A 13940-nucleotide genomic window follows, 5' to 3' on the forward strand; every position below is an offset into this window, starting at 1 on the left:
GAGAAATTATAAAAATAAACCTGCATATATTAATTGAAAACGAAATTTCGAACAGCAAACTGAAGGAACCCAAATTATACTGAGATGGTTCCTTAATGTGCTGGAAAGATAAAGAGCAGTTCCATAACAAAGATGAATGGAAGTTGGTCCAGTTCCTACAGTTTCAACCTAAGGCTGTATTTGTAATACCCATACATTGCTTCATTTGCGGAAGAAGAGCAACAGTCCCACTCCCACCCACAGCCGATTTAGCCAGTGTTAAATGAACATGCTCGTTTTTAAAACTGCCTACATTGGCCATAGACGGGAGAAAGGCTTTGTCCTTCCACAAAGAAGCAATGTATGGATACTGCAAATCTGGGCGTAAGTTAAAACTGCAGAAATTGGACTTGAACACCTTCACCTCTCATGTATGGGATATCATTCCATGCAAGAGAGGTAAAGGGGTAATAGAAATAGAAATCCAGTCATCCCTTGGTACGGTGATGATAAGAGAATGAATCTACAATGGGATATAGACTCCAGCTTGTTGGAAATGCTGTCTGTTGGACTACAATGAGATACTCAAGTGTTCTCCAGTCTTCTACAGAAGCTGAATATGTTGCATTATCTAGAACTGCAGTAGTGATTCTGTGACTGCAGACTCTTTTTGAAGATATACCTTTAGTGAAATGGGAAGACTGACTAAAACATGTGATCAGATGTGGTTTTATATGCTAACTCTACAATGAAAGCCAGCTAGATATCGGCATGTCTGGACAACAAATAGCTTATATTTTGACAAAATCAGTTGTGAATGTGCAGTCCAGATCTTACTGTTTCGTATGGGCATAATAAAATTGGGAGATATTGGATTTGTTTTTCTTCAACTAATTTGTATTCAAAGTTTCATACTGATCTATGCTTATATCTAACAGTAAACGTCTGTCATGCTTTGGAAAACTTCATTGGAACTATTGAATTGAATTGGTAGAGGAGGGGGATGTTGAAATTGATCTCTCTATCTTCAACTTTTGTGGTCCTGTCCTCCTCAGTTGCGCGTAATACTACGGTATATAGATAATTTTCACGTATGGACCGTCTGACAGCAACTGAATAAAACACAATTTTAGTGCCATACGCGTTTCGCCTTTATTTTCTGCAAGGTATCATCAGTGGCAGGTTGCGTAGACAGTTTCTTACATATTACGCTCCTGTTGCATTTTTAGTGTTGTTCTTCTTCCTCTGAGCGCCAATTTGCTGTTTTTTCCGCATTCCACAGCACTATGCACTGAACGCTTGTTTTAATGCAATGTTTTGGTTTCCGTTACCGATTTGACAGTCGGCAACGGAAACCAAAACATTGCATCAAAACAAGCGTTCAGTGCATAGTGCTGTGGAATGCGGAAAAAACAGCAAATTGGCGCTCAGAGGAAGAAGAACAACACATAAAATGCAACAGGAGCGTAATATGTAAGAAACTGTCTACGCAACCTGCCACTGATGATACCTTGCAGAAAATAAAGGCGAAACACGTATGGCACTAAAATTGTGTTTTATTCAGTTGCTGTCAGACGGTCCATAAGTGAAAATTATCTATATACCGTAGTGATCTCTCTATCTTTGTAATATTTTTGGGACCTCCATCTTCTTCTTCTTTCTTTTTTTCCCAGTGGGTATCAGCATAGAAATTTTTTGTTCTTGTACCTGTACATTTTTATCTTATTTCCTAAGATATCTGTTTCTTGCTTTTGTAAGTTGTTTATTCAATTAAAGGTGATGATACATGTGTCAAAATTACTACACCAGAATTTGCACTTTATGACTGAAATGTTGTCTGTAATTCAGATTGAAGACATGTGCCCTCCAGATGAAAATGCTGATGGGGGAGCAGTAGAAGAGTGCCTCAAGAATGCATTCAACAAACATCGCATTTCTAATAGAGAATGCCAGATAGAAGTAGCAGGTCTTATTGAGGAAGCAAAAGCTGACATCCATGTAGATCCACTTCTTCACAAAGCATGTGGAGTAGATGTGTCGAAGTTCTGCAGTGATATACCACAGGGCAATGGAAGACGTAAGTGTTAATATTAATCATAAAATGTAAATATGTGATGAAATCTTCCCTTGTTTGCCTGCTTAGTTTTGCAGCTCAAAGAGCAATCCAGAGTGGTTAGTGCACCCTAAATCTAAGGAAAATTTACAAACATCTTCAAACATGTAATTAGTTGAACTATTATAGTCTGATCAACGATGGTGGCAGTTCACGCATGTTGAGGCGCGGACAAGGATTTCATTGTTGACGGGTTCCAAGTGACAGTTGCTGTATGCACTTGCTTGCAGAAAGCATACATATACTGCAAATTATGTCTCACCCTTTCTTATGCGGAATGTATCACTTACGAGCACCATCAGCGGTGACAACTCTCAACAAAGGGACTAAACAATTTGCTATGATCATGTTTAAAGTTCACACTAGCTATGGCATTCAGAGCAGAGCGCTTAGAACACTACTGAAAGCTCATTGCCTGTTGAAGAATGCATGAGATAGGTTCGCAGAACAAGCCTAAACTCAACCGTCATCGTTCATGACTCCAACTGTAGTAGTACAGGTTGTTGACTGTATATTTACTCTAGGGGCTTCAGAGAAATTTTATTTGCAGCCAGAGGGTTTTAAATATATAAAGAATGTGAGTGCATTGTTATTTTCAAATGTTAGTTTAATGCTTTAGTCAGAAGTTATGACCATCTCTTTTGCTTTTGAAATTTAACCATAAAAGTTTGTGGGATTTTTTTTTCCAGGGAATTTTGTAAATCCAAACTGCTATAATATTTAGGTTCCTTAACTTTACAGAATGGCTCTCAAATATACACTCTTCATAAATGTAGAAAAGGTGTTGAGTAGAAGACACAGTGGAAAGGCTGCTAAATTTGTAGTTTTCAGAAAAAAAGTGCTTCAGAAGCAGAAAATGCACAAACATGACTCTCACACACATGGATACTATTTGTGGCCACTCGTGCTGACTACGGGCTGTGCCTGCAACTGATAAGAGCAGCAATTCGGGATGGTTGGTGGGGCTAGGGAGGAGGGGTGGAGTGGGTAGGGGGAAGACTAGTATGGTAGACGTGAGGAGATTATTTTGTGCTTTCTGGGAGCAAGCAGAGGTGTGCTGAGGACAGGATAAGTCTGCTAGGTGCAAAGTCCAAAGGCTCTGCTGGGGAGAGGGAGTAGGTCTGAGGAAAGCTGTAGAGAAGGGGGAAAGACTAGTAAGTCCACTGGTGAAATAGAAGACATGTGTAGTGCTGCAGCCCCTTCCAAAGTGACCTCTATCTGTCCAAATTCCATCAGTCAGCGCCCTCACCAATCTAGTCCCATAAAACCGAATAAATCGGGCCCAAACATCCTTGCGAAACCAGCTCTCCATCCATAAAATTCTCCTTCTCTGCAATCTAAATTCATGCCTCCCATCTACCAGGTTGGAACTCATTCCCTCTAGGAACTAGAGCAGCATGCACAATGCCACCCCAGAAAACTCTTCAACTTGGTCACATCCTACTCATGCCTTGGACTTCCACTGTCCACCACATCTACAAGAGCCTCCATCAGACTTCCTCCTCATCTCACCATAGCCGACAAACCCTGTCTCTTAGACCTACATTTACCTCGCCCTCCAAATCTCCCTGCCACCACCATACAGAAACTAGAACCTAAACAGACATGAAACGTAGTCATGAACCTTTGATCTAAAAACTTCAGTCTCATTGAAGTATCTGTCCTTTCCAAAGGCCTTTCCTTTCGCCCCACTCCCAAATTCAATCAGGCTGAACTTGTTAAAGCCTACTCTTCTTTTCCTGGTCCCTACAAGTGAAACACTTTTTCTCCATCAACCCTACCAATTAGACTCAACCCAGAACCAATATTGAACCCTACCTGACCCAGTTCACCTAACCACCCACTGTGATCCACTCAAACTGGCCCCAAATCACACCTTGTTAACTTTCCAGAATTTCCTAAATTTCATAACCTTGAACCTGGCTTCACCATCACTTCCCAAATCGCTCGACATAGAAACCAACCTTACACCCGCAATAAAGAACCACACTCCACTACCTAAAAACTGGACTTTATATAATCCTTCCTGCCAGCAAAGACTCCACATTGTGGCTATGAACAACAAGGATTATGTGTGGAGGATCTCTGTCAGCTGTCCACCTACGAACCCTGTCACTGTGACCCTATTCCAGAACCTCTGACGGGCTCCAGTTCCTCTTCAAATCCTTAGGTCTGTCCTACTATATATATATACACCAGGGTGTCCCAAAATAATGTATACACTCTTTGAAACTAAACATTTCTTTAATGAAAGAGGTTAGAAATACAATTTTAGTGGTGTTAGGTGCCTGACGGCCCGACTTAAGGTGGATGTTCAAACTGGTGTCTGTCCATCGCATTACACCGTCGATAATGACTTATGACTGAGCGGCGTGCCAACTTCATTGTTTCCAATGGAATAGCATCACAGGCTTGCTCAATTTCCTCTCTAAGATCATCCAGTGTATCTGGTCTCGCAGCGTAAACTGTGGTCTTGAGAGTACCCCACAGAAAGTAGTCTAGAGGAGTTCAATCTGGAGATCGAGCAGGGTACTCCACACTCCCTCTTTGTCGTATCCATATGGTAGGGAATGTACAACTGAGAAATGCCCTCACATCCAGGTGAAAATGAGGTGGTGCCCCATACTGTTGAAAGTAATAATCTTCATTTGCAAACATAGTGCTAAGACCAGGACACTGCTTCTGCAGATCCCAGTCTCACAAGAGCATTTCCTCATAAGATTTCTTCAGGGATTGTGTGTATGCCTGGATTACTGCATCAACAGTCTGATTGTATGTACTTTTTCGTCTGCTAAGTCCCGTCTTCAAATTGTGCACCATTCCTTTGATTTCACACTTATCTCTGATTCTGGTAATTGTTACTCTTGTCAGTGGTGGTGTTCCAAATTCAACTCTCCAACGTCGACGTACCGCACTCACATTCTCTGTTTTTCACTAACACTTTAGCACCCATTTCTGTTGTTCAAATGATAATGCCATGTTTGCTGACAATCCTGAAACAAAAGTAAGCATTGTTATGTTTTTCACCACCTTCTACATTATTACCTATAAAAATTGTATTTCTGTCTCCTTTAATTAAAGAGATATTCTGTTTCAAAGAGTGTATACATTATTTTGGGACACCCTGTATGTATCCTCCCCCACTCCTTTCCCTCAGTCAAACCATTGATTGTAGTCCTATCTTCTGCATGCTTCCTAAAACCAAACTAAGCAGAGCACCTTATTGTGGCCAGTTACTGTGCTGCAACTGAAAGAATCTCTTTGCTCTCATGCACCAACACCATCAGTGTATTATCTGTCGCATGTGCTCCTATATAAGACAGCAATCGTTTTCTCGACCAACTCTCCACAGTTCCTGATCCTTTACCACCCAGCACCATGGTTGTCATTGTTGATACCATCTCACTTTGCACTAACATTGCCAGTATTTTTCCCAGTGACCACTGACTCCAAATCATACTTCACTTTCTGGTCACCATGACCAACTATATCCTTATCCACTCACCACCACCAACTAAATCCTCTCCCACAATTACTCACCTTTTTTGAAAGCATCACTTCAGCAATGAGCACCTGCATGGCTCCATCCTAAGTCAACCTATTTATTGACCAACTAGAGGTATCCTTCCCACCAACCAGAATCCCAAACCCCTTACCTGGTTCAGATTCATTAATAACATCCTTATGATCTGGACTGAAGGTGAGGACACCCTGTCCACATTCCTACAGAATGTCAACACTTTATCCCCCATTTGCTTCACCTTGTCCTCTTGAACCCAACAAGCTATCTTTCTCGATACTGACGTCCAACTTAAGGATGGCTACATCAGTACCCCCACCCTCCCCAAACGTACCATCCACCAACAGTACCTCCACTTTGACAGCTGCCACCTGTTTCATGTGGAGAAGTCCCTTCTGTAGATCCTAGCCACCTGTGGTCATCACATGTATAGTGACAAGCAGTCTCTCTCCAAATATGCCGTTGAGGCCTTTACAGACTGAAATTACCCTCCCAACCTTGACCTGAAATTGATCTCCCAAGCCTCCTCGCTCCAGTCACCTACTGCTTCCCATATGCCAACTGTCCAGCCCCAAAGGAGCAGCCCCCTCATGACTCAGTACTACCCAGGACTGGAGCAGCTGAATCACATTCTTTGCCAGGGTTTAAATTCTCTCTCATCATGCCCTGATATGAGGAATATCCTACCCACTATTCTCCCCACCCTTCCCACAGTGGTATCTGAATGATCATCGAACCAACACAATATCCCTGTCCATTCCTACTCCACCTGTGCTCCCAACCCCTTGGCTCATGGCTCCTATCCCTACAGTAGATCTAGATGCAATTCTCCCAATATAACCTATTTCAGTCTGATCACAGGCATCTTCTATCACATCAGAGGCAGGGCTAGCCTTGAAAGCAACCAAGTGACCTACAAACTAAGCTGCAGTCACTGTGCTGCTTTCTCCGTGGGCATGATATTCAACAAGTTGTCTGTCCACACGAATAGCATCTGCCAAACTGTGGCCAAGAGATGGCTGCACCCCCCAGATACTGAACATGCTGCCCAATACGATGTGCTTCACTTCAATGACTGCTTCACAGCCTGTGCTACCTGGACTCTTCCCACAGCTTTTGTGAACTTTGCAGGTGGTAACTCTTCCTACAACACACCATTTGTTCTCATAACCTTCCTGGCCTCGGCCATTGCTAGTCCCTGTCCTCTAACCCCTTCCCTGTTCCAACCCCACCTCAGCACTACACATGTCTTCTATTCCACCCACTGACCTACTTATCTATGTCTCTTTGACCCCTTCCCCCAACTCACCTACATCTCTCTGTCCCTCCTGTCCACTTCCCCCAAACAGCCTCCCAACTCTGCATCTAATAGCCCTGTCCTGTCCCCACCATGTCCCTGCTCACTCCCACAGCAACACAATTCCTGCTGTGTTATCTCTCCCCATCCTTGCCCCATACCATCTCCTTGCCCCCGCCACCCACCCGGGATTGCTGTTCTTGTCAGATGCAAGCGCAGCCCACAGCTGGGCTTGAGTTGCCATAGGCAGTAGCTGTGTGTGTGTGTGTGTGTGTGTGTGTGTGTGTGTGTGTGTGTGTGGGGTCGCACGCGTTTTCTGCTTTGTCCAAAAGCAGAAAGTTTAGCAGTCTTTTCATAGTGTCTGTCTGTGATTCAATGCTTCTTCTATGTTGTGAGTAGCAATCTATCTGTTTGATTTTGTTGTTATTATGTCCTGGACTTAACATTGTTTATGTAAGTAATATCTTAAAATAATTTCTTATTCCACAATTTGTAGCAAAATGAACAAGTACGTGTGAAGTGCTACATTACTTATTTCTTCTACAGAACTGTCGACTTGTTCAAATTTTTAGGTTTTAACAATTTATTTTAACATTGTCATATGAAATACAATGTTCTTTTAGACAAAAGGTCTTTGATGTTTTTATATTCCAAAAGAGCTATTTGCGGGTGGTGAACTTTATAACTTTTGTTGAAACGGTTAACACCACTAATATTCTAGTGAATAATGTAACATCCTCATCATTACTTATTAGTTTGGCTATTTTTAGAGTTTTGCAAGTCACACAAGGAGACCACAAGGCAATCAGATATTTATAACTAAAAACAGAGATGCTGTAACTTACCAAACAAAAGTGTTGGTACGTTGATAGAGACAATAAAAATACACACACAAATTTCAAGTTTTTGCAACCCAAGGTTGTCAGGAAAGAGGGAAGGAGAGGGAAAGACGAAAGGATGTGGGTTTTAAGGGAGAGGGTAAGGAGTCATCCCAATCCCGGGAGCAGAAAGACTTACCTTAGGGGGAAAAAAGGACATGTGACGAAGGCCTTACTGGCCAAAAGCTAGTATTTGTGACAGTCTTTTTGTTGTGCCTATCTGCGACTCAGCATCTCTGTTATATGGTGAGTGGCAACTTTCCTTTTCACGATATTGTTACATTCCATCTTGGATTTTCCATTGTTTGACTTTTCATGATATTTTATTTGTTCTTAAATATGTTTCTCTTTTTATTCTAATTCCCTACTACTCACTAATGCAAATATGAATTCTTAGTTACTGATCTTCTTAAAATCAAGAAAAATTACAAATTGAATTGTTTTCATCTTTATGTATTTTACCCATCATTGAAATGCTCATAGAATATGCGCCATTGTTTAAAAGTTTGTGTTGAATGGAAATCCGTGTGGCACACAAGCATGCTATCACAGAGCCACATGGGCTGTCAAAAAGTTGACTTGGATTTATAGCATTAAAGGTGCTCAGAAAACTTAGTCGATTTTCTCAAGAATTTTTGAGAATTGCATTGAACTACCTGCAAAGATTGATATTTCATTTCTGAACTATAGATACCATAAATATAAAAAGTTACAATAATCCAATTGCTCTTTGTTCTTGTCAGTGAATGTTTCATTAAGAATTTTGGATCCTAAAACATTTCAAAGTAAACCATATCAAAACCAACACTTATTTGAGTTTATAAAATATTGCATCCGAATTGTTCCACTTAACATGTAAATAAGAGTTTGTTCTCCCTGTAGCTCAATCATATTCAGATTTTCTGTGAACAGATTCGCTCATTATAGTTCTGCCTGTTTATAGAGGTTTCTGACAGATCAGAGTAAGGTGGTGGTGTGTTCCCCCCCTCCCCCCCAACTAACAGTTATCTCTTCTCTGTGCTTCAGTAAGAATTTGTAATTATGTGCATGAAGACTCATTTACCGCTCTTGCCATCCTGCAAATTTAACATATTCTTCAAGTGTTTAACTGATGTGTCCTGATTTCTGGATTGATTCTACCTTTACTGTGTCACAACTGTTTGTTTCTGGTTACTTGCAGGTTTTAAGCCGTTCATTTGACTTTACTGTCTAACTGCAACAGACTTTACATGGGTTATGCTTACAGGGAAGTAATCTTGCCTCATATTGAAAACACCTTAAACCCATTGCCGGCAGCCTAACTACAGGGTGTTACAAAAAGGTACGGCCAAACTTTCAGGAAACATTCCTCACACACAAATAAAGAAAAGATGTTATGTGGACATGTGTCCGGAAACGCTTAATTTCCATGTTAGAGCTCATTTTAGTTTCGTCAGTATGTACTGTACTTCCTCGATTCACTGCCAGTTGGCCCAATTGAAGGAAGGTAATGTTGACTTCGGTGCTTGTGTTGACATGCGACTCATTGCTCTACAGTACTAGCATCAAGCACATCAGTATGTAAAATCAACAGGTTAGTGTTCATCACGAACGTGGTTTTGCAGTCAGTGCAATGTTTACAAATGCGGAGTTCGCAGATGCCCATTTGATGTATGGATTAGTACGGGACAATAGCTGTGGCGCAGTACGTTTGTATCGAGACAGATTTCGAGAACGAAGTTGTCCCGACAGGAAGGCGTTTGAAGCAATTGATCGGCATCTTAGGGAGCACGGAACATTCCAGCCTATGACTCGTGACTGGGGAAGACCTAGAACGACGAGGACACCTGCAATGGATGAGGCAATTCTTCGTGCAGTTGACGATAACTCTAATGTCAGCGTCAGAGAAGTTGCTGCTGTACAAGGTAATGTTGACCACGTCACTGTATGGAGAGTGCTACAGGAGAACCAGTTGTTTCCGTACCATGTACAGCGTTTGCAGGCACTATCAGCAGCTGATTGGCCTCCACGGGTACACTTCTGTGAATGGTTCATCCAACAATGTGTCAATCCTCATTTCAGTGCAAATGTTTTCTTTACGGATGAGGCTTCATTCCAACATGATACAACATACTGACGAAACTAAAATGAGCTCTAACATGGAAATTAAGCATTTCCGGACACATGTCCACATAACATCTTTTCTTTATTTGTGTGTGAGGAATGTTTCCTGAAAGTTCGGCCGTAGCTTTTTGTAACACCCTGTATATCAAGGACGCAAACCACATTCATCATCAGCTCTTCACCATCTTACCCCAGTACCATCTGAATCCCCCCCCCCTCCACATGAACCTACAGCACTTTTGTGTGTGTTTGGCGGGGGGTGGGGGTTGAGCTATTGCAGCCTTTCTTCTCTCCCAGGCTGCATTCATCATCTGAATCCCCCCCCTCCACATGAACCTGCAGCACTTTTGTGTGTGGGGGGCGGGGTGGGGGGGCTGAGCTATTGCAGCCTTTCTTCTCTCCCAGGCTGCATGCCCTTCCCCATATCCGCTCCTTCCCATCTTAGCTCTTCCTCATATCCGCTCCTTCCCATCTTAGCTCTTCCTCATATCTGCTCCTTCCCATCTTAGAGCTCTTCCCACTCCTGTCCCCCTTCCCCCCCTCTCCCTTTTTTCTCTGCTTTTTCTGGTCCTCTTGGGTTGTACCTCCATTTTTAAACGGTTTCCATAGTACACACCGTGTGAAGAAGAACTCCCTCCCTAGCGTCTCTGCTGCAGGTTGCTCTCCCCCTCCCATCCTTCCTCCTTTCCTTCCCCGCCACTGCTACCCCCCCCCCTCCCCGTCCACCCTCCCTTGCCAAGTCACCAGCATGGTAGCCAGTCCATGTGGTGGGGCTGTTGCTTTCTATCCATCTTGCCAAGCCCACTGACAACACAGGGATTGCACTTCTGGTACCTGAGCTGCCATTACCTTGTGTAAGCCTAGTAGTGGTCGCTCATCTTTTTCAGGGAATTAGAACTCCCAGCAATGACTGCTGTGTCAGGAGGCCCTTGCTGCAGCTGGGTGGGGCGAGCCCCTGATCAGAGTGGGTGACACCAGGGCGGAAGCTTTGCACATGAAGCATGCTAAGCTTCCTACTTCTGACCACTCTTCTGCAACTGTCTCATCAAAAAGGAAAAGTTCTCTGTCTGCTCTCATTCTTGCTGCCTCAGCCCTGCCCTCTCTGGTCACCCCCTGGGAGGCAAGCCAGGCCAGCCGGCTTGGGATGAAATCCTTTCCCTGTTACTTGGTTTGTTTTAGGGCAGATGGGGAGACTTTCACCACTACCAAACTGTTCTTTTTTAGTCGAACACACAGAAAATTTGGTGAAGTAGACTCACTCGGTTCGATGTGATCTGTTTCCCTAATGATTAAAACATTTTCTCCCAGTCAATCAACTTCTCTTTGTGCTGGCAAACACTTAGGAGACATCCCAGTGAACTTCACTCCTCACCAGTCCTTAAGTACGAGTCAGGGTGTTATCTTCCATAGGGACCTCTTCCTTCAATCTGACAGGAACCGGCACTAATCTAGCATGGCATGGTGTTCATTTCATCAGAGTCCAGAGAAGTCCTAAGGGCAATCTTATTGACACCGGCACTTTGATTCTGGCTTTTGAGGAGGTACCCTTCCAGAAAAAGACAGGGCTGTGGTTTACTGTTGCAACATGAAGCCTTATACCCCACCTCCCATTCACCATTTCTGATGCCTCTGTTATGGTCACGTGCCTTCACAATTGACACGAATCCTATTTGCAGCAACTGTGGCCACCCTCTCCATCCGGAGAGTCATTTGCACCCCACCACCTGAGTGTGTGAACTGTTCTGGCTCACACTGTTCTCACTCAAACACAGTGCCCACACAAGAATCTGCCAACAGAAAAATGTGCTAAATGCGTTAGGATGAAGACTATGCAAAACTTCATAACAAGAAACTGCTTCCGATGAGCTTGACATCACAACAGTTTACATTAGGTTTGTTTGAGCAATTGACAGCGGGCTCATGCACATGCACATGTGCAGTTCTGTCACATATGGGCAGTACCTTCTCCCTCTTTGTGGCTGCTTGAAGTTCTGCTGTTAGTTGTATCAGCAAGAGCAACAAGCAGCCAGATGTTACCTGGAAAAAAATTTTCTGTTGCACCCAAGATGCCAGATTTGTGAATGCACAGAGCTGTCAAAGTTGTAGTTTACATGTAGTGTTTTTGATGTTTCCTCTTTGTTTACAACTCTCACCTCAGATGAAAACAAAATGGATTTCTGTGGCTGGGAGCTATCAAGTTAATTAAAATAAATTCACATAATTATGGAAGGCTAAATTTTGTGATTAGTTTCAGTTTTCTGATTTTATTTTATTTCCAGGCTGTAAACAACAACAATTAGAAGTTTAGTTTCACTAAACTCAACTGCCTCCCACATCATTCAAATATCTGTTCAGTGCAGTGCCGTGATATGTCTATGGACTCAAATGGAATACTTCCCGATCCCGCAAGGAACTCCTTGAAAAACAGCCAGCTAATCTGTATCCTGGTAAAGGAAGCCTCTGAATTGTCAAATTATTTAAGTGGTGCTCCAACATACCAATAATTTCAGAGTCAACATCTATAAACAGTTCACTAACTTTATCTCTAATGCTTCTTATATTTTGATGAAATATGCTAATTCCTTCTCTACTTGGAAGCCCTTAGTTAGAGGGACTTCCTTTTAGCAGATATATCTATCAGCTGATTTCAATCTAAAAAAAGGTGCAGCTGTAACACCAACTACTACAGGAATTTTTCCATGAGTGATCCCACCACCACCCACTACACTGTCACCTATAAGCTTTGCCAGTCTCCCCTTCGCGTACCTATTGAGGTGCAGGCCATGCCTGGTTCCTCTGGACACAGACTGCAGGGAGCAATACATAGAGTGCAATCTTGGGCTCTGCTCATGGCTTCCCATTTTCACCTGCCAAAACATGTGTTATGAATTTCTGCCATCACCATACAGTGCTTCCCCATCTGGATCTGTACCTTGATCACCTCAGTGTGGTGGATTCTCATTGTTCCTTGTGACTGGTCTTTGATGCCTGATTGAGATGGCTGCCCCATCTCCGTCAACTAAAGCAGACATGTTGGTCACAATTCAGTGCTCTTCGATGCTTCAGCAGTACCAGCTGGGGCATGGACTGCTCTACTGTGGTATGCTCTACAAAGCATTGGTCCAGTCTGTTCTAGATTATGGGTGTCTTGCTTACCGGTCGATGGCACCTCCAACATTACAGATGCTGGACGCAATATACCATTGTGGGATACGGCTGTCAACTGGCGCATTTCAGACAAGCACCACGATCAACCTACTAGCGGAAGCAGGGATCCCACTGTTGTGTATTCTGCACCAACAATAGTTGATTGGTTATGCGTTAAACATCTGTTGCACCCTGGAGCACACAAAACTACTATTTCCTGTTTCCAGATACAGAGATCCACCTCCCACAATGGGAGCCCAGGTCTTCACTTGTGGTCACCATCCACAACCTGTCCCTTTTTTCAGAACTCCAGCTTTCTCCTCTGCTGCCTCTTTTTCAGCTCCACTCATGTGCACCTCCGTGGTGCATCCCCGTCCACAGCTCTGTCTTGAACTCTTCTCCATTCTCGGCATGTTTCAGGATTCGGAGTAGTCTATACTGATGGCTTAATAGTTTCCAGTCTGCTGGCTTTGCTTGCATCCACGTGGGATGTAATGAACTCTGCTCCTTGCCAGATGGCTGCAGTGTTCTCACTGTGGAGTTGGTAGCCATCTGTCGTACTCTTGAGGATATCTGTTCATGCATCGGTGGTCCTTCCTCATCTGTAGCAACTGCTTGAGCAGTTTGCAAGCTCTTGACCAGTGTTACTCTCACAATCCATTAGTCCCAGGATTCCCTTTTTGCCGTCAAGCAATGTGAACACTCTGTGGTCCCTGTCTGGACCCCTGGTCACATTGGGATCCTGGAGAATGAACTTGCTGGCAGGCTGGCCAAATTGGCTACTGGAAAACCACCTCTTGAGTTCAGTATTCTGGTGCTGGACCTTGGATCGGTATTATGGTGTCAAGTTCTGAGGATTTGGAACACGGAGTAGCATACTCTGACTTCGATGAACAAAACCCA

At 43.3% G+C, this 13940-nt stretch overlaps 1 protein-coding gene across 1 annotated transcript in view; it reads left to right on the forward strand.

Moving 5' to 3' along the window:
* LOC124776288 (Golgi apparatus protein 1) overlaps nucleotides 1-13940 on the forward strand; it is a 160809-nt gene that overhangs the window by 130987 nt on the left and 15882 nt on the right. Inside the window, exon 14 of the mRNA XM_047251197.1 lies at nucleotides 1828-2056. Within this exon, the coding sequence (XP_047107153.1) occupies nucleotides 1828-2056 (229 nt within the window). The remainder of the gene's footprint in view (nucleotides 1-1827; nucleotides 2057-13940) is intronic.

This window comes from Schistocerca piceifrons, chromosome 2 (genome assembly GCF_021461385.2).
Source record: "Schistocerca piceifrons isolate TAMUIC-IGC-003096 chromosome 2, iqSchPice1.1, whole genome shotgun sequence".
Taxonomy (NCBI): Eukaryota; Metazoa; Arthropoda; class Insecta; order Orthoptera; family Acrididae; genus Schistocerca; species Schistocerca piceifrons.